Source organism: Xiphias gladius, chromosome 10 (assembly GCF_016859285.1).
Source record: "Xiphias gladius isolate SHS-SW01 ecotype Sanya breed wild chromosome 10, ASM1685928v1, whole genome shotgun sequence".
NCBI lineage: Eukaryota > Metazoa > Chordata > Actinopteri > Istiophoriformes > Xiphiidae > Xiphias > Xiphias gladius.
This window is the reverse complement of record NC_053409.1, coordinates 13961084-13986943: the sequence shown is the minus strand read 5'-3', so window position 1 is coordinate 13986943 and position 25860 is coordinate 13961084. Positions and strand designations below refer to the sequence as shown.

The following is a 25860-nucleotide window of genomic DNA, read 5'->3' as shown; positions in this document are numbered from 1 at the left end:
TTGTCTGTTTTAAAAAGTCATGAGATCATTTCTTTGCCTCGGGCTATTGAACACCAGTAACTACAGCGAGCCTGGCCTGGGTGTGGGTTCTCTTCTCTTAGAGACCAGACTTAAATTAAAGCAAAAATAAGCTTGCTGAATGAGTTTGTCCTTGCTTTAAAACAAAAGTAGATATCAAGATGCTTCTTTCCCTTGTGGGGTTTCTACTCCTGTTTTTGTAAGCAAATATGTCAAGTAAGTAATGTTTATCTGTAAAGCGCCTTTCTAGATCAGAAATACAGGCGCAATATTAAAGTGATAACCAAGGACAGGGGTAGGGGTAAGGATGGGGTCTTGTGCTCCTTTTAAAAGGTGTCCACAGTGTTCACCAATCTTAAATACAAAGTTCCAAAGTTAAGGAGTGACAACTTTGAATCACAAGCGAGGAAAAACCAACAATCCCTGAGAAGCAACCAGGGACTCTACTGGTAATACAAGGCTGCTGTAGATCTCAAATACTGGCAGGTGCCTGGACATACAGAGCTCGAACTGTAATCAGAATAATCTTAAACTGGATTTTGAATTTGATGGGGAGCTAGTGGGAAAAGAAAAGGCCAAGAGTGGAGTTACATGAGAGCTTTTGGAAGACCTGATCAGAAGCTTTGCAGGAGCATTTCGGACCGCTTGTAAAAAGACCCAGGGATATCTTGCTAAGGCAGGTGAAGAGGCAGTTAAAGTACACTAAACAGGATGAAATAAAAGCATGAATAGGGTCAAGCATGGAAATCTTCCTCAATTGGAAAAAGCGGGAATAAATCAAAACCTCTACATGCTGGTCAGGAGAGAGGAAATGGAACCAAGACTTTCCTGCATCTTATGGACAAGCTATTTCCGCAGCCCCTGGTTTAGTCCCCTTCATTTTTCCCATAATTAAAAAAGATTGACAACTGCTTTAGAAAATATCTGTTTTTTTTTTATATAAAGTTGACCTGCATGTACTTAAAAATTTCAGTGGTGAAATTGAGTACAACCCCCGAGTTGCATTTCAACAAAAAAAAATGTAATCACCAACCTTTAAATTCTGTTCCATGTACAGCTAATGGCAAACGGAAGCAAAAAACTAGACTAGCAATCTGCAAGTCACTTCTCTTTTGGTGTTATGAAGTACACTTGTGAAGTACTTTTCTGCTTTTCAATACCTCTACTCCACTACATTTCAGATGGAAATGTCATACTTATTCCTCCACTATTTATTTGACAGCAATACTTACTACTTACAAATTAAGATTTTACATAACTAAAACATATGATAAGATTATAAAAGACAATGCATTGTTAAAGAGTAAACCTATGGTTTCCAACCTTTTTGGCCCTTACAAAAAAAGAGTGTCTTGTTGGAACCTTTTCTCCTCTAAACTTCTCAGATTGTTTCATTTAAATAACTGTTTGAGGCCCTAAGAGGTAAAATTAGCCAATACCTGACAAAGAAGCAATGATTATAAAATACAAACTTGTGTTGCAAAACGTTTTTTTTTCTCTACCCATTAATCATCATCCAACCTCCATGGTGGTTCCATTAGAAAAAACGACCTAACTTTAATGTATATAATTATAAAAGTAGTTAAAACTAGCTCCACCCCAAACAACTACAACAGTAAAATGCTTCTTAAGAATTGATGCATCAATATGAACAAACTAATAATGTTATATATGATAATAAATTAGTCACGTTTCACATTTACTTTCGATACTTGAAGAATACTTTGCAAATCATACTTCTGTACTTTGACTTAATTGAGATTTTGACTGCAGGACTTTTACTTGTGTGGGGATATTATTTCTCTGTTGTATTTACTTGAGTTAAGGATCTGTCCAGATCAACAGTATCACCCACTTAGTAGCTCAGCAGGTCTTTTCTCAGGTTTGATCTCATGCTTTGATCAAGACTCTGTTTTTCTTTTGTCTGTTTTCCCCCATTGGTTTGTGCGCTCTGTCGAGTCAGCATCCAGTCAGACCCACCATCAGCCTCATATTCCCAGCCTCCCCTCACACACACTCCCATAACCACACACACACACACACACACACACACACACACACACACACACACACACACACACACACACACACACACACACACACACATCCTCGTATCCTTCCCTTACGGTATTATCCAATGTCTTCAGTGCAAACACAAACAAGCTCCAGGAGAAGCAGGTGTCCTTCCACTGAGATAAATAAATAATAAACCAGGATCCAGAAGCAGGAGGGTGTGTGTGTGTGTGTGTGTGTGTGTGTGTGTGTGTGTGTGTGTGTGTGTGTGTGTGTGTGTGTGTCAGAGAGAGAGAGGGAATGAGTGAAGAGGGGGAGGGGGAACTACTTTTAGTTTCTGTCCCAGTGTGTATGTGGGGAGAGACTTTGAGTATTGCTGATAGCATCTTTTAAGCCCCCTCTGTCTCGAACAAAGCTGTTTGTTTTCACTCAGGGTGTCTCTTTTCATTATGTGCTTTTGGGTTTTAAGGTTTTATTGTAGATTTATGTTTATTTTTATCTTTTTATCACAAGTGTCCACAGCTAGTTGTGGAGGATTATGAAGAGGAGAGGCAATACAAATACAGAATGTCACAGAAGCTCAAACATTTGTGATAGATAGATTGATGACAAGGCAATATTTTTAATTTATTTTTTTTATTTTTTTTATAACAGGCTTCCTTAGAAAAAGGATGGCGGTAATCAGTGCTCCAGGAGAATATAAAAAAATATGTGTCATCATCCGCTAACAGTGACACAGGTGGAAGTGTGTCTTCATAAAGTGATGAGAAAAGGTTTACTCACACACAGGATGGAAAACTATCCCATAGCCATGTGGAGGGCAATGTCCACATTTTGTGAGTTTGCAGGAGATGCCAAAGATCTCTCAAAAAAAAACTTCAGGCAAAATAAAAAGGGTTGCATTAAATAAAAACAAGAACAGATGGAGATGCTACCAGGAAATAAAAACGAAATAAAGAAGAAGAAGAAGAGAACTAAACTAAACTGTCAAAGGTGTGAAAATAAAACAAAAAATTAGGTTTTATACAGAACGATTGTCTGTGTTCCTCATGAAAAAGCAACTGTAGTGACTCTTTAATGTGTACTGAAACAATTTAGTTTACATAAGGTGTATTTAGTAACTGCTCTTGAGCCTTCGACCGTATAACATGGTGTTCATAGGCAAATGGAGTTCTCCCATGTCATGAAATTGCACAAGTTCAAATTTCATTTTATTCTGACTGACAAATTTAGGTAATTCAACCATTAAAAATGTAATTGATAAATATCATTCTAACCAGACAGGTGCTAGGATACAGCCATGCACAATAGAGTCACTATAGAGACTCTGTTTACCACCACAAACACCATAACTCTCTGTTACAATGTAGAACATATTCATGGTCTTGGTCAGAAGACTGCATGTTTGCGTAGTGATGCGCTGATCCAATACTCTGCATTGATACCGGTGCCAATACTGACCTTTTCATGTGGATTGGGTCTTGGCCGTGACATAAATGACTGGCATTAAAGGACAGGTGGAGAGGACAGGACCAATTTTCCAAGTCTGCCTTGGAAAACGGCTGCAACTAATGAAGGCACTCGGGGCGATTCGATTCACTGCTGAAGCCTCATATATAAAATCAGATAAACTTTTGAATGTGTTTTTGCACAGGAGGAGCACTGAGGCTTTCGCCCCCCCATCGTTTACATTGGAAACACGCTATCGTGGGATCTTTTAGTGTCCAGTGAAAACAAGTTACTTCATGTCATTATAAACTGAGTCATTTTTAGGGCCACAGCAATCCCTGGCCTCATCTTAACTTACATAAAAATGGATTTTAAAAAAAATAATTTTAATTATCTAATCAACCTCTTTAACCTTTAAGCCTTTAATCACCTTTTTTTTTTTTTAATTAGCTAAATATTTTTGCATTTTTTTTTCCCCCCCAGCGATGAACCCAAAACGGTAAAGGCAGCTGTCGGACCCTGTTCCTCCACTGTTTCGCCTTGAGCCCGTGTGCAGCTCCAGGTAGGCTCCCGGCTGAGCCAATCACCTCCTCAGAGGGGGTAATTGACAGTGTGGCCCCGCCCTCCCGTCCACCTGTAATCCAATCCGCGGGCCTGTCACAGGTAAAACCGGCCTCAATTTCTCAGCGTTGCCCCCAAAAAAAGCGAGAAAAGCCGACAAAACCCGTTCTCTCAGTAGGGGACACCTTGTTTGTTGCCGCGGCCCTCATCCAGTGTCGGCGGCGGAGTTTGCCACGTTAAAGAAGACGGATCGGATTTTCAGTACCAACTAGAAAGTCCAGTTCGACCGACCGAGATGTCACAGGAGCATGACAAGTAAGTCGTCCTGACTCTCCACTTTTAGCCTGCACAAGGAGTTGGTTGTCGCTATAAGCTTCTAATACTGACTCTAAATATTTTTCTGGATTTTTTCCCCCCCTCTGCTTTGGCACTTTTTTGAGCACGGATGGATTTTGAAATAGGTCCCACTGTGGTCCACCTCTGACCTGCAGCTGCTGCCTGATATTTTAACATTTGTTGTGGTATTTGTCTAGAATCTTTATTTTAGCATTATCATAGCTCCTTATTTAACTTATTTATTTATTTATTTTTCTGAAGGGTACGTTTACTCTTAGTCTGGCTGCCATTAAAAGTAAAGTGATTATATCTCATAGTTTCGCACGCTGTAACTCCGCTGATTTCACCTGTCATGTTCAAGCCTGTACAGGTGTATCTCCACCTGTCGTGCGAGCAGGCGCCTGGTAGAGTTAAAAAAAAAAAAGAAAAAAAAGAAAAAAGTGTCCCGTGCTGGCGATGGGCGGTTTGGTGTTTGATTTTGCTTTAAGCGCCAACACTAGTCTTAATGATGTTTGTTCAGGAATAAACATGGACCTTAGCAGGGAGCACACAACTATATATATATATGTATATATATGAAATATATATATATATATATATATAAAGATATATATATATTTCATATATATACATATATGTGTGTGTGTGTGTGTGTGTGTGTGTGTGTCAGTGTGTGTGTGTGTGTGTGTGTGCATAAAGATAATGTCTTTGTCTTGTTGAGAGGGATGATTAGACTTTATTCCGTATGTTTTCGGAGGGTAATGACAAGGAGACTTTCGAGGGGAGTGAAATTGTACACCTGCTAGGCGTTGGCCCGACTACTAACACAGACAATGTAAGCAAGCACAGAGCTATGTAAGGTTTTAGTGGATTTTACTCTACATGACTCGATTGTTTTGTCAAATTTAATGCGGGGGTGGGGGGAGGGGGGGGGGGCGGCGATACGTGCAGACTTGTCTAAATGTTGACACAGAAAAAAAAGTTTGTTTTTTCACGCTCATGTAAATGAAAGATGTCAGATGCCTGTGAATTCATGCTGCCCTACTGACTTTATTTCCTACAAGTGAAATCTAATTTCAGATCTGCTTGAAAAAACAATCAACCTCTTTTTTTTGTTTCAGTGATGGGTTACATTCCCTTACAGCTTTATTGCCAGAAAATAGTGGCTCTGATCAGATTGCAGTTTATGACAAGCACAATTAGATATAGGATTACTAATGATCACTTTGCTATGACCATTGAGAGGAAAAAAAAGCTGTATTTGTTGTAGATACTCAACATGGAAACTGAGCCAGTCCGTTTACACTTTACCATAATGGCTTTGTTGTGGAAGAAAATCAGCAGGTGGATGTTCGAAGATGTATTACAGGGGTGTGTAGTTCCCAGAGTTTGTCAAGAAATGCTAATGATCTAGCTGAAACGTTAATAACAAAAGCTCGACTAACTACTTCACTTTATGCTAGCCTTTAGGCCTGACACATCTAAGTAAATAGAAGCTGAATAAACATTTAAATTTAGTCTAAACAGGCCAACTCACTGTTGAAATGTTCAATATTTTCTCACATGTTTAACCTGAGTGCTGTATTGTCATTTCTATTTGAATGTAAGGCTTTCACCTGAGCTCAGTGAGCTTCAATTAATACTCAAGACCATTACATTACAAGCAGCTGAGACACATAAAAATTCCAACTGTTGTATTCTTATTGGTCCGACACTGTCATGTTTACAAAGCAGTGACACTCGACGCCTCACAAGATGGAACAGGAAGAGGAGGAGAGAGATGCAGGTGGTGACTGCGCGTAAAAAAAAAAAAAACACATGATTATTTTCCACAAACAGGTTCCCTTACAAAAACTGTAGCAGGGCGCTGTTAAAACCCAGGAATGTAGCAGGGTCAGCTACGTCACTTGCGGTCAGCTTCTCAGCCAATGAGAGCTCCCCGGACCGGTGGCGTCACACTAGACGAGCCTGTAGAGCATCTTTTGCTGGAGAAACGCTGGTGGTTCGATGGCCGAGATTTGTTGCACAATCATGGGAAATCCTGAACAACAGGTCTTGCATATTAAGAACATCTGCGTGGTTGATCTCTGTCTTATAACCTGTTTGTCTGTTTTGAAGAGGGCTGTGATTGTAGGTAATTACTTTTTGAACTCAATTGAAGTCACTGAGGAGAATCAGTATTTTGAACGCTTGAGGAAAAGGCCGTAGAGGGATATACTAATCCTAGAGTCCCTTGTGCCCTTTAAACATTTATGAGTAGTTTCCATACAGTATATTTGAAGTAATGCCCTCAATTCATCACATCAACCTACTTTTTTGAAATATCACATGATAAAGAGTCTTAAGTGACATCTAATAAGCAGATCTCTGCATTAAAAGAAGCATGAACATCTGGATAATTGGCTTATACATAGTAACTTATAAAACTCTGTCTTCCCACAGTAAGCGCGCGGTCCTGGTTCTTCAGAACGAGTCGGGTTATGGCGGCCAGCGTCGCTCCTTCACCACAGAGGACGAGGCCTGGAAATCGTTTCTGGAGAACCCGCTGACAGCCGCCACCAAGGCCATGATGAGCATCAATGGCGACGAGGACAGCGCTGCAGCTCTCGGCCTGCTCTACGACTACTATAAGGTATCAGGAAAAAAAATTAAAATTGTAGTGGATCTCGGAGCAATCAAATGTGCAAAATCTTACATTAGGGGATTAGTTACAAATCCTTACAGGCTTCACCTATATGACCATCATTCATGCTGACATCCGACCATTAAGCAACATCTGTGAGGCAGAGTCTATGTCATGTAACTGATCTAGTTGCCCATACAGACAGCAGGATGACCCAAGAAATTGGATGTGATGTGGTCAGATGCTGAGCGGCTGTGTTTACTCTTCCCATACAGGTGCCCAGGGAAAAGAGAACAATACCCCAGAGCAAGCCAGACACACTGGTCTCTGATCTGGATCCCAACAAAAGGTGAGCGACAGCCCACGCCTAATACCACCCCCCCCCCTTAAAAATAAAAGCACAGCAGAGGGGAACCACGGCGTGAAGGGAATGGAGGGGTTCAAGCTCTTTAACATTCTCTGAATTTTGCAAGTGGATTTGCAAGTATAAGGGAGCTGAATGCAAAATAGAGTACAGCATGCTCATTCATTAAAATCTATTTAAATCTGCTCACACATGTATTACCCCTTGGATGAGCACCTTGTTTCTCCAAAAGCTAAAAAAAGTGGCTGTTCAGGAAGAAATTTGCCTTTGTTATAGCTCAAATGAGTTTTTTAATTTATTTTGTTCTTTAGTCAACACAGCGTTCAAAGGGTAAAGGGTTTTACTAACTTTACTTCATCGGGTAGTCTCACCGAGCTCAACAATCAATTGATAAAAAAATAATTAAAAACAGTTACAAGAGTGGTAATATATGTCAGATATATTTGAATCTAACTTAAGAGCGGTTTAATTTATCGTAAATGGTGCATTAATGAATCAGTCAATTTATTTTTCCCCAAAGGGCAATTGGTTGTGCGGCAAAGAAACATAAAGCACAAGATAAAAACACAAAGCACAAGAGCACATCGTATAAATACACAACAGGAAAAAAACCTCACAAAGTAAATAGTTATAAAAAAGTAAAAGTAAAGTATGTGTAAAAATATAAAATCTTAATGCTACTCAGATGCAGAGTATATAAAAGAGTTTTTACATCTGGCGGGTTTGGCTAATGGGACTCATGTACTAGAGCTGCAAGATCCAAATGAGGGAGAAGGTGTGAGGTACTTTGGAAGCTTTGGCACTAGCGCTTTATGCTGTTAGAAAAACAATGTGCTCGATGAGACTTTTATTCCAACCTTACATATGTGCTCTTTTCCTACGTTGTAGACACCAGATCCAAGCTGGACACTCCATAGCTCCACTTCAGGAAGCCGGTATGGAGAGCAGGATCCAGGTCCTGAAGGGGCCCTTCAATATTCTTCAGTTGGCCCAGGACAAGAGGTCCCAGTTCCCTTCACCAGGTCTGTTCACTCTCAGTAACATACACAGACGTAAGCATCTTAAAAGCAGAAAACTTGATCGTAAGTTTGCTGATTTTTGTCTACTCAGATACGACCGTCACAGTTTCAATTGCTGCCCTGCCAAACTACCCGCCCGTCAAGACAGAGGTGCCCACCCACGGCTTCTCGGTGACCGTGCCAAACACCTGCGCCGAAACCAACAGCCATGTGGGCGTCTTTGACCGCCAACTCACCCACAACACGGTCCAGTTCAGCCCCAGCACTCACTCCCGCACGCCCCCCGACTCCACCTTCTCCGAGAGTTTCAAGGATGGTTCCCAGGAGGTGAGTGTTTCGATCCCCCTCTTTCTAAACCTTGCTCCCTGCACTCCCCACAACTTCACCTCCTCCTCCTCCTCCTCTCCTTCGCTTTCCTCTCTTCTCTCAGAACCTTCCCATCAGACAATAGGATATTCACCTGATCCCATGGAGCCAGCGGTGGGCTCAGTCTTCCCTGGTTTTATCTGAACATGCCAAAATAGCGGCTAGTGTGTTATTATGTCATTGTCTCGCCAACACAATAAAGTGCTGTACTTTTCTCGTACAATAGCTAAAGCCCTTTCTCTCTCCTCTTTCTCTTTTTGACCTGGAGGCGAATTACCTTAGAAAAGTGTAACCCAACAGAGCGGCAGTGCAGGAGGAGGTGGGGGGGGGTTAGCAACAGAGCGTAGAGGTATTTTTAACAAAAAAGGGAGATGAAGGGGTAGGACGAATTAACAAAACCTACACAAACTGTGTTAAGTTGGTGGAAGGAAGAGGAAAATCCCTAAGGGCCACTGCATTAAAATCCTCTGGTAAATTATAGGAAGAGACAATGGAAATAAATAATTTAACATCAAAGCAAAGTAGCTGCTTAATATCCTCTTTTTAATGTGTCTTACTTCACACTCTAAGTCTTACACTATCAGTTTTCTGTGTGTGCTGCAGGTGTTTTCCTACCCAGGAGACCTCCAGTTACGTATGGCCTCCATGGCGACTGAGGACTACGCTCAGTTTAACACAGTGCCGGGGTAAGTCGTGCTGCTGCCAGCCCGCTGCCCGACTTCCAGCGCCACACCGCCATTCAGCTTTTGACACAACACAGCAGAATGGCTTCATTCATCGTGGTCACGGGGGAGACACCGGACTCCCCTCCGTGTGAAAGACGAGTGTCTGCACACACGGGCGTTATTTGGCCCCGCTCTGACACTGCGCTGATTTTAGGTCATGATTTCGCTGCAGCGCCTATATGGAGCGCACCCAATTAAATATCACCTTACTGTTTTATTTCTGTCTTTAGTCGAACTTGAATTAATTGAAGTTTTCTCAATATAAATGTAGAAATATCCATTTCTACAGAAAAGAAAGCATGGTTTTTAGCGTAAAAAATGTGCTTGCTTGTAGTCTTGCTTGATTATTTTTGACATTTACTAGATTCTGCCCTTATTTCTCTGCCTTTTAGGAATAATTTTGAGTATACTCTGGAGGCATCCAAGTCTCTGCGTCAGAAGACAGGTGATGGGACGATGACATACCTCAACAAGGGCCAGTTTTACCCAATCACCCTCAGGGAGATCGACAACAAAGGCATGCAGCAACCCATCACCAAAGTCAGGGTAAGAAGGAGCAAGAAAAAACAAACCAGAGACAAGTAACAAGTTGGGATTATTGACCTTAATCACAGGCTAAATATTATTTTAACATATGGAGTTCTCACTGTGTGTGTTATACCATTTCCAGAGTGTAGTGATGGTGGTGTTTGGAGAGGAGAAGTGCAGAGATGATCAGCTGAAACACTGGAAGTACTGGCACTCCAGACAGCACACTGCCAAACAGAGGTGTCTCGACATCGGTAAGAGCCACAGCAGTCAGTCTTTTTTTTTTTTTTTTTTTGATTTAATTGTCGATTACGTTGAAGAAATGTGTGGCGTCTGGCAAGCGGGAGAGCTGCAAGTAAGTGTCAACTTCTTATTCTCAAGTGTGACGTCTGAGAACTGTTTCATCCCGGGGCTACTGACTGGCTGACAGTTGGGGAGTTCAGGAGTTTAGTTTGAACATGGAGCAGGCTTATTAATCAACCTCCGTCTGCACAGTGGAGTGGCTGGTTGAAAGGGCAGCTCAGCAGTAGCTGACAGTAAAGGGTGTGTTGTTTGGTTATGACGGTTCAGTTTGTTTGGCTAGAGATCAAATCTGCAGTTTTTAATACCTCCAAAATATAGTAACAATGCATAAAAATAACGTTTTTTTTCTTAGCTTTTCTGACTTGCTAAAATGATTTTCATTTCATCTTTTCAGATCACTGTTCATTTTTGTCAGTAATTGTATTTTTTTTTGCATGAATAGGTTTTTTTTTTAGTGTGGGTTTTCCATCTCCCTTAATTAATCACTAAACTCTTGTTTGTGGTTACAGCTGATTACAAGGAGAGCTTCAACACCATCGGCAACATCGAGGAGATTTCCTACAACGCCATCTCCTTCACCTGGGACACCAATGAGGAGGCCAAAGTAAGACAATAAAAGACACATGTACACACACAACGTCACAGAAATACAACTGATTGATTCCATCTAAGGCTGCTTCTAACATCCCTGACATGGCGGATTATGACTAAAACAAAAATTAGATGTGTGTGTCGTGAATGCTACTGTTTCCGCTTCGGTGTTCATGTAAAAACAAGTGCAATGTTTGGTTCACAGGATCAGTGGTGATCCATGGTTTCCACATACTTCCTGGTCTTGAACTCATAATATGAGCCTTGAACTTTTCACATCAACACACTTAAAACTGGTGATCATCATCCACTTTGTTCGTCGGGATCCTCCAAAACAGTCGTTAAAAGAAAATAGTAGAGTGAATAGAAGAGTGAGGATGCTGTTGTGACGTCATTACCAGTCCTCTTGTGTGTTTTGTCAGTTTGCGTAGAGGCAAGGAGGAAGTATGTGGGTGTGTGTATGTGTGTGTGTGTGTGTGTGTGTGTGTGAATTTTCCTGCACTCTGAACATGCATTCGTGACTGGGCCAACCTGCATCTGTCATCCCTACTGTAATGCTGCATGTTAAGGTATTTCTGCACACCAGACAAAGGTCGCAGGAATGAGGAAACTCAGCAGGGGGGGGGGGCGAGGACTGGATTGGTCAGTTAACAAATAAAATCCTGTTCAACGGGTGACAGAAAGGAGGAGCTCCCGTCCTCTCCTCCACTCTTGATTTTTTTTGTTTGTTGTTGACCCTCATGTCGCTCTCCTGCGCGGTTTCACCTTCAGCCTGAGATGGACGACGACTGGCGGGCTAACAAACAGACAAAGAGACAACATGGCGCCTTGGCTCACCTCCAGCGTGGCGCTCTCTGTAGTCTTCACTAAACAAAAATACAGTCACATGCAACAGAACTCTCTCTTGCACACACACGTACACACACACACACGCACACACCAGGATTTGGATCCAACTGTCTCATGACTCGAGGCCTGTATCCATAGGATGTTCATCCTTGTGTGTGTTCATGACTTCACCGTGTGTGTGTGTGTGTGTTTTTTGGAAGCACTGCCCACCAGGTTGTTTTAGCATCTCATCAGTGTGGTGTTAGATTACAGATGAAGATGTGTGTGCGTATGTGTGCCTTGCTCCTGGGGTGATGGCCCTGCAGTGTATACAGTATGTATCTGCAGTGTATTTATGAAGGGCAGCCCCTCCTTTATGTTTACCCGCTCTGGGGCAGTTTACTGGAATCATCACAAAAAATTTGCAACAGTCTACGAATTATTTTTTTGTCTTTGTTCAGCACAGTTTAAGTCTGCTATAAGTCTGACTTATCATTTTGTCAATTTAACAAAGTAGAAAGATGCCAGAAACCCAAAATAAAAGAAAAATGAGACAGATGCCCGTAAAAATGCACAAACATTTTATGATAATCAGTCCAAATATTATTATAGAACATTTGAAGGTTGTAAAAAATATTATTTTACTATTTATACACACAAATGCAGCAGACATGCAGGAAATAAAACTAAAACACTATTTACATGTAAAGTGGTTTTATCCCAACTAATTTTTCTGCCTTTTTCATTGAATGTCTATGTATTCCTCTAAATCAATGAAAACACTCTTCTTTCAAAACAATTTTTTATGGTCTATAGACATAAATGAGAGATTCTGTGAGGAGGACAAATGAGAATCTCCACACTAGAGAAAATGATGAGCCTGTGATGACTAAAGTCGATCAATAGAGGGCAACAGAGAACAATGAATGTGCTGTTGAGGCCTCTGCTGCAGAAAAGCCGCCAGTATTTCACAATGATGCTCATGTGAATAATGAGAGTGAAAAGTTTTGTCTCTGCGATTTAGAAGCAGCTGTTAAAGAATCAGATTGTCACTAATGTTGCTGTTGACTTTAATGGTCAAAGCTTGCAGATGTTTTAAGTTTTAATCACTCCAGTTTTTTACAGGTGAAGTTGGACTTTTTTTTCTCTTTAATGGTCCCGGCTTCTTCTTCCTGTTCTCATCATCCGTCCTCTTTCCACAGATCTTCATCTCCGTCAACTGCCTGAGCACAGACTTCTCCTCTCAGAAGGGGGTGAAGGGTCTTCCCCTGAACCTGCAGATCGACACCTACAGCTACAACAACCGCAGCAACAAACCCATCCACCGTGCCTACTGCCAGATCAAAGTCTTCTGCGACAAGGGTGCGGAGAGGAAGATCCGAGACGAGGAGAGGAAGCAGTCCCGCCGGAAAGGGAAGGTGGTCGACCTCAATCCTGGCCTGTCCTGTGAGTCTTCAGACATGTTTTACCTTGTATAATATGAACAGACAGGGGACTGAAACTATTGTTATTTGATCTACGTTCTTTTCCCTACCCGATCAGGAATATATTAGGTGTATTTTCACACAATAGACATGCATTGATTTTCCTTTAGAAAAAAACATAGTGACAGGATCCGTCACATGTCATAACACGTATCAAAACAACAGAGTCAAGGTGACAAGTTCAAACACAACTAAACTATAAAAAATGCAGCTTTGTAGAAAATATCTGAATAGTTGAACCCCCAGCCTGCTTTCTCACCAAGTCATATTAGAAGATCTTTTTTGTCTTAAAGCTGTACTGATCAATATTTTTACATGAACAGTTGGTGAAATCACTATGTGTAATGTGAAAGTAGATGCTCGTAGTGATGAACCCACATAGAAATATCACCCAACTCTGCAGTTACCCTCAGCTCTAGGGAGCATTTTAGCATCTTTTAGCTCATTGTCTTGTTTTAGGGGCCCAACAGCGTTGATGATCTGGTTCACTCTCACTGCTCCTGTCAACATCAACCTTATTTCCAGCTGCAGCAGGCAGCTGTTTTCAGCAAAAAAAAGCAGTGATAAACCTACTATGCACTACCTGCTCAGCATCAAATGGCAGATAAGGCAACGTTAGCAAACTTAGTGGAGCATTTAGCAGCTAAAGAGCCAGATGTTTCCATCAGGAGTTACTGGAAACCAAAACACAGCTAAAAATATGGTAAATATTTGATTTATATTTGCCAGAAACACAACAATAAATGTTAATGCTGCTCTATGCATGCCGGATGTGTAAATCACCAACTTTTTGCTAATATGTACTGTAACAACTTTATAAGGTGATATTTTCACAATTTTGTTGTGACCTTTTTCTCTCCCAGTTGTGGATGTCAAAGTTCCCATCCTCCAGAAACGCAACGATGTGACCATCTTCAAGATGATGACCGACCTTGAGACCCAGCCTGTGCTTTTCATTCCTGACATTCACTTATCTACCTTCCAGCGCCATGTGAGTGCCAATCACAAAAACTATAAAACCACCAGCACTGTTTAGTATAGCACACAGTTACACGTCGTGTATGTCACAACCAAAATGAACATGTTTTTCTGCTATAGTTGTGTACCACTCGTAGCGAATTAGGTGGTCCATAAACCGTTTGTTTTTGAGCTTCCACCCACTCTGCAGCCAGCTGGGTCGAGGTGACCTGCCTGCTTTCCAGTTGGCAAGAACAGAGAGTTATGGTTTCAAGCTCTGATAGGAGTTCTAAATACTGATGGCTGAATTTCAGAGTGCTTACTCACCGTATGAATCATTCAACAACAAACCAGGGGGTTGAGAACATAAAACCTCTGCTACCTTCTTCTAATGTTCGTATGCTTAGGGAAAGGTAGATTTGGAGATAGAGAGAGGACTGCAGTTTTGTTACTGATGTGTGGATGCCATATGTAGCAGATAGGAGATGGCTGGATACATACACATAAGGATAGAAAGGACAGTTGGCAGGTACAAATAACCCATATTTCTGTCTACGAAGGCCGTAGCATGCGTGCAGTTTGTCAGGTTTTTATGAGTATTGACTAGCACCAGCCCTCTCCTCTATGACTGGACTCTGAGCTTTGTTTCTTCCAGTCAGGAACAATCACGTCACATAACACTTACAGAGGTGCGTGTGCATCTGCACCTGGCCTGCATGAATTAGTTTTTTGGGTAATTTGGGTACTTTAGGCAATTTCATGTTCTCCGTGAGTGGACATGTACGATGAACTGCTTTATTTATGGTGAAAACGACCACGCAGAAAAAAGGGATTATCACCCATTGAGAAATTTCAGTATTTGTGAACTTTAACTGCCCCCTGCTGGTCAAATTATGTGCAATCCCACCTGAGCACAAGTAACAAAGAAGGGGCTCTTTCTCCCTTTCCCTCACTCTCACTAAGTTTACTTTCCTACCAGCAAGGCTGAGAGACAGACAAGAGGTTATTTTTGGTTTTGCAAATGACATTGAACCTGACCGAACCGCCCGCAGGCGTGCTATCAGTTTCTGATAAACTCTGAGTTTACTGGGATCCCTCTCAGAATAGAATTCTATTAACAGCAATGCCTGCAATCAATAGAGTCACAGAGCAAAAGGCTTCAAAAAAACAGCAGCTTTCCAGGAATAAAAAAAAAAAAAAGCCTATTTTTCCAAGAATTAAAAAAAAAAAAAAAAAAAAAATTTTTTTGACCTCGTGTAAAATAATGAATGGGTTTCATGCAGTCCCGGGTTTACTGATAAACAAAAAAACAAGCCCTAAAAAGAGGATGAGATAGCAGCTGATATGCAGAGCAGCAGACTAAAAGCAATAGATTGTTTTCCTTTTAGTTTATTTATTTGCTCAATTCGAAGGAAAAAAAAAAATCAAATATTCACTTGTCACATTCTCTCAGTGTGAGGATTTGATGCATTTCTTTGTTATACATGATAGTAAACTTAATATCTTTGGGGTTTGGACTGTTGGTCAGATAAAACAAGACATTTGAATCAATTACCTTGAGTTGTTGGGCATTTTTCACAATTTTCTGACATTTTATTAGACAGAACAACTAATCAAGATGATAATTTACAATAATCATTAGTTGTAACCCTACTGTATTTAAAAGTATTCTATATATTACAGGAGAAATAACACAAAACCAGATTGGTTTTATATCCTATAAATAATCTTCTGACCCCCGAAAAAGAAACCCATGACCCCCTGTCAGGGTTCCAACCTGCACTTGACCACCATTTCTTCAGCTGTAACTGTACAGACTTTGCTCCACATACTGTATATAACTCTACAACTAATTTAGCTGGTGTTCGGTGAGCAGGCTCAGTTCTCTGTGATAAAGGAGGAATAAATGGGTCAACACGGGAACCCTTTAGGACGTGGCTGTTGACTTTGCCTTTGAACTTGTTGACCGATTTAGCCGCCAACACAACAAGTTTTAATTTCAGCAGCTGCAAAGGAGTACATGCACTTCCATTGCAGTATATACTGTAGATTAGAATCACGTTGAGGAGCATTTTAAAGCCAGTTATCATCATAAATATTTGATACCCAATTCTAAGACATCTATTGCAGATACTATTAGCAATTCAAATCATCTCTGAGACTGTATATTGTTTCTTGTTTTTACCTATTCCGTTTGAGCAAATTTCTCCCTCTCTTTTTCTCTAGCAGCCTTTCTCAGCAGAAGATGGAGAGGACAGGTGAGTTCGCATGAAGCCCTGACTTCACACTTGCTCTGTTCACACTTTCTTTTCAGTAGTTTTGAACCGAGACAACCTTTGGCACCTTCCCAGTAAAAGGCACGTAGGAATACATACATGTATGTTGTTTCTAGGAAATGCCCATGAGCTTTGAGCGCATGCGCATGTGTGTGTGTGTGTGTGTGTGTGTGTGTGTGTGTGTGTGTGTGTGTGTGTGTGTGTGTGTGTGTGTGTGTGTGTGTGTGTGCGTGCCTGTGTGTGTTTTATAGCCTGTTAGCCGGTCATAAAAGGCATTTAAACAGTGTGTGTGTGTATTTGTGTCCACTGCAGCTCGGGCATGAAGAGATTACCCTTCAGCGATGATGAGTTTGGTTCACCCCCAAACAAGATGGCGAGAGTGGAGGAACCAAAGAAAGGTACTAAATGTACCCCCCCACACACACACACACACACACACACACACACACACACACACACACACACACACACACACACACACTCTTTCTGGGCCATGTGATTATTCCAGGTCTTTCACAACACACACGTGTCCGAAGCCAACACTGACCCAACAAAATACCACTGATCACTACATGCACACACACATGCAAACAAGCCTGTGCCCTTTACCCCATATCCTATTCATAGGCATGCAACAGGCTTTTTTCCATACTAAATATGTAAATAAATGCTGTAAAATGAATTGTAGCCAGAAAAGGAAAGGAAACAGTTAACCAGTTACTTCACCTTGATATTTTAAAACCCATTTCACACTGATTGTGTATGAATACATCTGACTATAGTCAGTAGCTTCACAAAGCCAGACTAGATCTTGCATGATAAGTTTGTGCTGCACGATTTTAGTCTGGAAACCATCCACACATTATCAACTGAAACCGATCAGATGTGTACCAAACCAATCAGCGAACAACAGTGAGGTGTCAAAGGGTCCCAAGAAACAATTAAGTGTACCCAGATACTTTTGTTGCTCAAAATAAAGTATGTATTTTTTTGGGAACTTTCTCCAATTTTTGCTTTTTTTTTTTTGCTAACTGGGTAATTTAGCCTCTCTGGGCCTCTAAAAGTCCTTCAAATAAACAATCCCAGAAGCAAAAATCACTTTTTTGTGGTCTTTGAACTGCTCACAAGTGAACCTGAGTTCCTTTTAAGGAGTTGTGAGCCAAAAAAGTTACGGACCACTGGTTTAGATGATGCCTTAACTGGCTTAATCTTGGAACTATTTGAAGTAGGTTTCAAAAAGTTAAAGGTTTCAGTGAAGTTTTATGACCTTTCCACAATAGCTGTCATGTTTTTCTAGTTAGAGAATTTGCAACCTTGTGATGGTTTGAAAGGGATCCTGTTGACGTCAGAGGGAAGAGTCAGTCTGCCAATCATCTGCTGTGCAGCCTCCTTGTAATGACGTCTGTCTCAAATAAAGTTAACCATGGCTGCTCCAGACCACAAAGAGTGAAGCACAACTGTGGCCTGTGCATACAAGTATGAAGCCAGACATCAACATACAGCCACTGACTTTACTTCTGTTTAGATCCTGTCTTACTTAGTTTTAGTCCATATACAGAAGTGGATCAAACTAGTGAAAACTCCTTTGCACATAATTACGTCTTTAAATAGAGGCCTACTTGAAAATAGAGGAAGTTTTTGTCTCATTCAGAGGCCACAAATATCTCAAGTTCCTGCAAACAGGTTGGAAAACAATACAAGAAAATCTATTTAGAGTGAGGTCTATTGTGAAGACTGGGTGTAGAGAATGAGAGGTGGGTCTGTCATTCTGTTTGAGTGGGACTGTGTACAACCATTCCAGCGGTGTATGATGAATGTGCTTTCTAGGTGCTATGTCTGGGCCCCGTGCCACTTCTTTCAGTTTGGATGAGTGCCCATGCAGTCTGGCAGGGGGAATGTTTTAAACAGCATGGAGCACTGTATATCTGCAAATTTACTAGTGGATTAAACATACTGTACGTGTGCATGGGCTTGAGCTTAACTACTTCGAAATCAAGACAGGGATGCAGTGCAGCCGCAAACCCTCAAACCCACACATATGTACCGAACCAGCAGTCGAACTGTCCAGCCTGACGCAAATACATGCTTCATGTCTGCCATTGACTTTTGTCTGAGGTCAGATTTGGGTTCACGTTTGTGTCCAATCCACGAACATACCTGCTAGTGCTTTGACACCTGCCTGCCTCCTCTTTCTCTTCTCACCACACAGTCCTGCTGTATGTGCGCAAGGAGACAGAGGAGGTGTTTGATGCCCTCATGCTGAGAAATCCCACGCTGAAAGGCCTGATGGAAGCTGTAAGTTCTCCTCAGTTTATTGTAGTGGTAATGGCTTGTATTGCACTGTCCTGTTCCTGTTTCTTATTGGTGGTCTCTGCATCGCACACCGCAGCTTGAGAGCCACTTCTCTCTGTGTTTAAACGACTATGGCAGGAGAAATGAGCTCTGACAGGACCCGGAATAATGTGGGGAAGAATAAGGACAAGGAGTGGATTAGGAAAAGAGGGAGTGGGAAGTGGGTGTCTATAAGGCAAAGGGATAGGGAAGAAAATTATGGAGGACCATCAATGGAGTTGATAAGCAAAATCAGGTGAATGTCTTTGAAGGATCAGAAACAGAGGACCGAAGTCTTCTCTTTGCATAATCTGTGTTCATGTTTTTATGTTTCTTTCAAGACTTCAACGCTGATTAGTATCTTTTCTCGATCAGATTTCAGAGAAGTATGAGTTGCCTTTGGATAAGGTTGGAAAGGTGTATAAGAAGTGCAAGAAAGGGTGAGTATCAGTCCTTGACCTATTCAGACTATATTTGGAACTTTATGAAGGAGTAGTATTTCTAATAGGTATTTAGTCAGTAATTTGTGACTTCATTGACCACCTGCAATTAAACTAGCTGCTGTGATGAACATCAGCCAATCGTAAGCTATAGGGACAGACTCATACAGGCTTTATTGACATCACCACAATTTGGATACTGCAGGTAAATAATTACATTTGCATAATGAATTTAAAGCCACAGCCTTGAGCTAAATCTTGCTGCAATACAATACATTTTAAAGTAATAGTCTGATATTTAGGGAAATACGCCTATTCGCTTTTTTGCCAAGATTTAGATGAGAAGCTTGAAATTACTGTTTTGTCTGTATGGTAAATGTGAAGTGGGAGTCAGCAGCCAGTTAGCTTAGCTTAGCACAAAGACAGAAAAAAGGGGGAAAACAGCTAGTGTGGTTCCAAAGGTAACTCCACCTACCAGCACCTTCAAAGCTCACTAATAAACATGTTAAATCTGTGTTTTTTAGGACGTTTCCCCCGTTTCCAATTTTTGTGCTAAGCTTAGCTACCTGGCTGCTGGAAGCAGCTTCATAGTTACCATGCAGACATTAAGATCAGGATACACGAAGAAGAGTTTTTTGGGATGGGGATGAAGTAAACAAGACACTAACACCCATCTGTTTTAAAACAGTATTCTAGTCCACATGGATGACAACATCATCAAACACTATTCAAACGAAGACACCTTCCAGATCACCATGGAGGAGCTGGGCGGCATGTACAAACTCACCCTCACTGAAATCTGACTGGACGGGAGGAGGTGACATCATCCTGAACCGATGGGTGGAGGAAAAAATTGAGCCATCAGGAATAGTGGTTTACACATCTAGCTATGCCGTGATTATGGACTTGATCTGAAATTGAAGTCATGTTGTCTCTGTGCTGTATTAGTGTCAAAGAGATTTTAAAGCACAAAGTCCCAAAAGAGGTATTTAAAAAGCCATAGCTCTTAATAGACAACAATGTTGATTAGAGATGTAAGTTCTATATTTTGCTTAATTTCAAAACTTTTTGTGCATGAGAATTGACAAGTGAGGACAAGTTTGATTGTTACGACACTTTGGTTTTGTATTTAGTGAGAATATGAGTTGCACCTCAAATATTAGTGCCTTTTTTGTAAATTGTTGTTTGAAATGTGCCGAGTGATTGTGGTGCTGCTATACCTCATGCTATGCAAGCAGCACTGTTTCTCATATATTTGAATTTTAGCAGGAGAAACAGCTCATTTTCCCTATCTAAAGCCATAGCACTAATGATTACAATCTGTTAGGTCGGGTATTCAGTGCACAAAATGAAGACAGTAAGTTGTTGATGGAGCCTCGGTGGTTCAGTGTATTATTGCTAAAGAACACAGCAGTATTTAGTGTGTAAAACTTTCTTCGACCATCATACAATTAGGGTAGAATATTGTAAATGTTTGTTGTATTTTTTAGCAAAGGACACATGCTTGTTGTGAGTGAAGTGGCTTAAAAGATGTTTTTCCTCAGATCACTTTAATTAATGGACTCTTTGTAAGTGTTAAATGGTTACTAAATATATATTGATAATAATCCTAAAACACAGCTACCCTTCCCCTGTAGAATAGTTTTCTGAATGTTCATGAAATAGGTTAATTAATGTCTAGCACAGTTTAAACAAGACTGTTCTGGAAGTGCAATATGATATTTAGGTTCAGACACATTTAGAAAAGAAATTCCTCTATTGCCATAACTACAGTATATTATACATATTAACTGATAAAACAGATTTTTTTTTTTTTTTTATGGAAATGTTGTATATATCCGCTGAAAAAAAGGATCTCCATGATCCCTCCTTTTGTATTTCAGTACTTATTGTGTATATATTTATTAAGAGAACGGATGTGGGTCATTTTTTTTTTTTTTAACCATATATACCCAAATTTCTGTTATTCCTAATAATATAAGGTTTTTTTTTCTTTTTATATGAAGTTATTGTAACATTACATGTCAAGGGACAAAAAGTTATTAACATGTTGTTAAGTGTCTTTGTTTTTTTTTTTGTAAAAGATGCACAAAGTGCCAAATAAAAGCTCTGCTGTAGCTGCTGTTTTGGTTGTCAGAGAATTTTTCTTACTCATCTTCTCTCAAACCGTTTGACCCATTTCATTCCTTGTCAATTACAAACTTTTCTTGGAATAGATTTATAAACTAAAGATATGAAATTATTTTAATTAAGTAATAGTAGGTCCATATCAGTGGTTGAGTTGAAGGTGTTCAGCTGCAGCAGAGATTAACTGTACCTGTGCCAGTGTTTTCTGTGTCTGTCCACAGGAACAGATGTCTGGGCATCAACTCTAACCCTGTGGACAGGAAACAGGCATGACAGGACAGCCTGGTGCAGAGAAGCTGCTCTGTTGGAAACCTGGCCACAGATTCCTATGTACACCATTTGATTAAAGTAGGCTCCCATTTTTCTCTCAACCTTTTGGCTATTTGATTTTTTTTTTTTTTTTTTGCCATGCTAGTGGCAGGGCTAGGAGATAATAATCCAAAAGTAATAAGACCGTTGACCATTTTGTTCCAAATTGAAATATCTGAACAACTATCCAACGGATTGTTGTGAAAGTTTGTACAGACATTCATTTTTCCCAGATGATGATGATGAATCCTAATGACTTTGTTGATCTCCTGACTTTTCCCTTTGCGCCACTATTAAGTTCACATTTGTGGTTTTGAATGAAATCTCTCATCAACTATTGGATAGATTAGCATGAAATCTGGTAAAAACATTCATGTTCCCCTCGGTATGACTTGTAATAACTTCTGTGATCATTTTTACAGATGGTTTTATGACCAAATTCCTGCAAAGCTAATGACATTACCATCAGCTTCAGCTAACAGAGCCGCTAGCATGGTTGTAGCTTGTTGGGTAATAGATAAAAATAAAGCAATGTGGATTTTTTAAAAAGAATAAGAGAGAAGAAGGTCAAAATATCTATTTCACCTTTACGTTCCTGGAAAACGAATGACATTTCCATCGGCCCCAGTTGTACTTTGTGGCTAGTGCTTATTATCCAATGTTAGCACGCTAACACACTAAAACGAGAACACGGTACCTGAGAACACGGTAGTAATGGAGCTTGTGCATTGGTGCACCATTTGCGCCTGCGTGTTACTATGTTTCTTCTATTTCACACGGGATCTGTAAAGATTGCAGACAGCCTACCTTTCGCATCATCAGCTCCAGACCAAACGTGGACAAGCTCCCAGTAGCTAGACGCCAGGCTTCTCATATCAGACATTACGGTTAGGGTTACAGGTTACAGATTACCCTTGAAATCCAATACTTGTTTAAATTATATCATTATGATCGATTGATACGATCATTTTTGTAGCAGAATAAAGTGAAAATCAAGTGGCCTTTAATCACTTAACTGTTAAGATAAGACAATTTGATCACTCACTTTGCTTTCTCTTGCTCTTTTATACGCTGATTTTCTGTGACAGGGATGAGTGTGCTTCATGTGTTTATTATAACTGTCAGCTGCTGAGCTTGTGATGTACTGCTCAGCATGAGCACCTCAGCCCAGATGACACCAGCTGCAGGTACATTACCTGTGGCTGCAGAATCAGTGTGATAGCTATACAGGCAGAATCATAAAAGATGATACTCTGTAAAGGTTCAGGCGTGCACGTACAGGAAGGCCTGAAGATTCATTTAGTTAATATTTGACTAACCAGCCACGCCAACGTTGCCATGCTGCCCTGTTGTTCTAAAGTGCAAGGCCATCTGGTTCATCCTCCAGTTCATTCCCCTGGTTCATTCTTGAGATGTTCTCATTTAAACCCACACCGGCGTAAAGATGCAGCTTCTGCCCTCTGTACAGATGAATCTGAGTGAGTTGGCCAGGCTCACAACCCAGAAATATGGTCTCTCTTCTTTGTTTTCCATCATATGTTCCTGTTAGCAGTTTATGCAAATGTCACACATACACACTGGAATTGGATGGAAATTGAGTCCAACTGAGGGAAGTATAATAATTTACACATTAAACTTTCTGATTGATTGATCTGATTGATCTCCACTGAGTTTTTATCCAGGCAATTCTTTTTTTTTTTCTCACCTTCTTTGTAGTCAATGCATGCCATAAGACTACAACACCCTTGAGTATGATCTTGTGTCATACGCAGATGCTTTGCACTGGGGCTAATACCTGGAATGCCTATATAAACAGGGAGTCTCTTATTATGTTTGTATTGTATCCCTAAAGAGGATCAATGGCCGAAAGCGTTGTATGTAATTAAAACAGCGTGCACATTTTATTTTGTACTTGCTTTTAAGATTGCAATTACAAAAATGACCCCTTTTCAAATTACTTTTCTGCCTTGATACGTACAAGTTCACAATGTACCATGTGATATTTTTTTGTTGATATTGTTTTAATTCAACATATGAGTGAGTTTTATCATTATATTCTGTTCCCAGAGATCAATCAAATAGTGTGGCCACAATTCTGGCATACTAGTTTTTAATGATACAGCTTGGATTTCTACAGGTGGAGACCTGCTCTTTCATTTAGTGAGTATCTTGGAATCTTTTCATTTCTGTCTGGAAAAAAAACAACCCGAACACAGAGAGTTCAGCTCTTCATAAACTGGTTGTAGTGGATTAGTCAATCCACTATGCCATTGTTGTTGTGTCATGTCACGTAACTGGTAGGGAGCTGCAAAACATAAATGTAGATTGATAATACCATTGAATATCACTTACCTTCAGATAGAGTTGTAAATGATTTTGTCTTAAGTGTAGATACCTGAACCTGTCTCTGCAGTCTTGATTGGTGTTACATGATATTCAGTCTACATCTCTGTGAAACTGCCTTTTGTTAGCTGGGCTGAGCCACACTATATTCAAACATCAAAACAGATGACTCATATTTAATCTCACTGCTGTCGAGATCTTGACATCAGTGGCTTTTCTGAGGTTAAATGCTACACCAGTTTAAGTTCTGCCCTCTCAAATTGCGCACTCTGATGCCACTATAGTTTACCTTTGGCAGACCAGACCACAAGTGACCTACTTCGATACTATTTAAACATCCCAAGTCTAGCTTTAGTTGGTTTTACACTTTTAGAAAACTAAATACATTCTTCCTTCAGCAATGTAATCCTTCTCAAATTTCATCTGAGACACGTCCCGTTCCATATCGGGTGTCAGGCTGGAGTCCAGATAAACATTTGCACATACAGTTTCATGATAATATCTCCTTCGCTGTTCATTTTAAAGTAAGTGTTAGGCTGGATTCTTGTACAGATGTACTCAAATAAGATTTAAGCACCAAATGAATGTGATTAATTAATATGATTTTGACAGTGTATTTCTTAAATGAAGTGAGTTTAAGAATTGTATTTGCAATTACTGCAATACAGACTTTCAACTTCGGTTCTTAGTCACAGGGATTAAAAAAAGTCTGCACTGTCCTTACTGTTTGAATCAGTATGTTCCAGTGCGTTTTTGGATGATTCATAGCAATTTTGTAGAGCCACACTCAAAGTAAAAAAAAAAACCCTCCTTCTGTGAAGTTATTCACTCACCATGTGTGGAACTGGTGACATAACAGGATGAAATGTCTTCCTATTGTGCCTTTGTGATTCAGTGTGTAGGTGCTAAAAATAGCATCTATGATAATTTCAATGTAGCATTGAATACAGACACACCTCTACTGTACCCACACAGTTACGACATGACCTTATACCTCTACTCTGAGAGTCAATGTAGCAGTCACGAGCCACTAAATGAACACAGTATGGTTTAAATATTCAGAAAAACAAGTGATCACACCTACACTTATCACTGAATCCATCTGGACTTCATATTCATACACTTCATATTCTTCCATATTCTAAAGTTTTTGCATTACAGAATGGATTGTTTGAAAACATATTGTTAAAAAAGGACTATTAAACAGAATGTTGGTGCTTCTTACACAGAGCAAGAAGCAAATAGCGTCAGCTCTCTCTTATTATTCAGCCTCTTACCATCAGTTGCTCAACATACACTCTGTAAAATGGGCTGTTGCAGTAGCACATTAACAGACCTTCTGATGCAAAATGAGAGAATTTAAGTATTAAAGTGTTCCCAGTGATTCTGTGTGTGCTCAGACTGCATACAATATGCAATATTCTCTAGTGGATAGTCAGTAGTCATACGATTTGACCTATCTCTTGTAATGTATCGTAATTGTAATGTTTCTTGTAATATATTGCTTGGTTTGTTGCATAGTAGATGATATCCTCTTTTTCCATGTGTCTGGACAAGATATTAATCTGAGTTTCTTAGCTCGATACACATACATTATTTCTCAATTTCAAACTTTTCTGAACTAATTTGTGATGTAATCAACTAATAGCATTAGAAAACAATAAAGCAGGTCTTGGGCCTGGATAATCCCACCTGAAACAGGTTTGAGTGGATTATTGGAAAATGGACTGCAAAGTATAACCAGAGGTATATTAAAAGTGAAATCATAATTCATTTCATCATTAAGCAGTTTGATGTGATAGTAAGATCATGGAGCCCTGCTCTATTTGAAAAAGCCTAGAGGAAGAAGCCAACTGTCACAGGACAAAC

The 25860-nt window shown here is 40.2% G+C and overlaps 1 protein-coding gene across 2 annotated transcripts; it reads left to right on the top strand.

The window, feature by feature from the left end:
- The first annotated feature begins 4217 nt into the window (after positions 1-4217).
- On the top strand, positions 4218-21256 carry grhl1 (grainyhead-like transcription factor 1). Of its 2 annotated transcripts, none has more exons than XM_040136325.1 (16): positions 4218-4356; positions 6820-7009; positions 7276-7349; positions 8253-8386; positions 8475-8710; positions 9353-9435; positions 9867-10020; positions 10145-10256; positions 10815-10909; positions 12927-13170; positions 14072-14199; positions 16395-16423; positions 16754-16839; positions 18651-18736; positions 19148-19212; positions 19901-21256. In XM_040136325.1, the coding sequence occupies exons 1-16, from the start codon at positions 4337-4339 to the stop codon at positions 20013-20015; spliced, it is 1851 nt and encodes a 616-aa protein (XP_039992259.1). In that variant the 5' UTR covers positions 4218-4336; the 3' UTR covers positions 20016-21256. The 2 variants fall into 2 exon arrangements, with proteins under 2 accessions (XP_039992259.1, XP_039992258.1); XM_040136324.1 differs by having other exon boundaries at positions 16392-16423.
- Positions 21257-25860: the final 4604 nt, after the last annotated feature.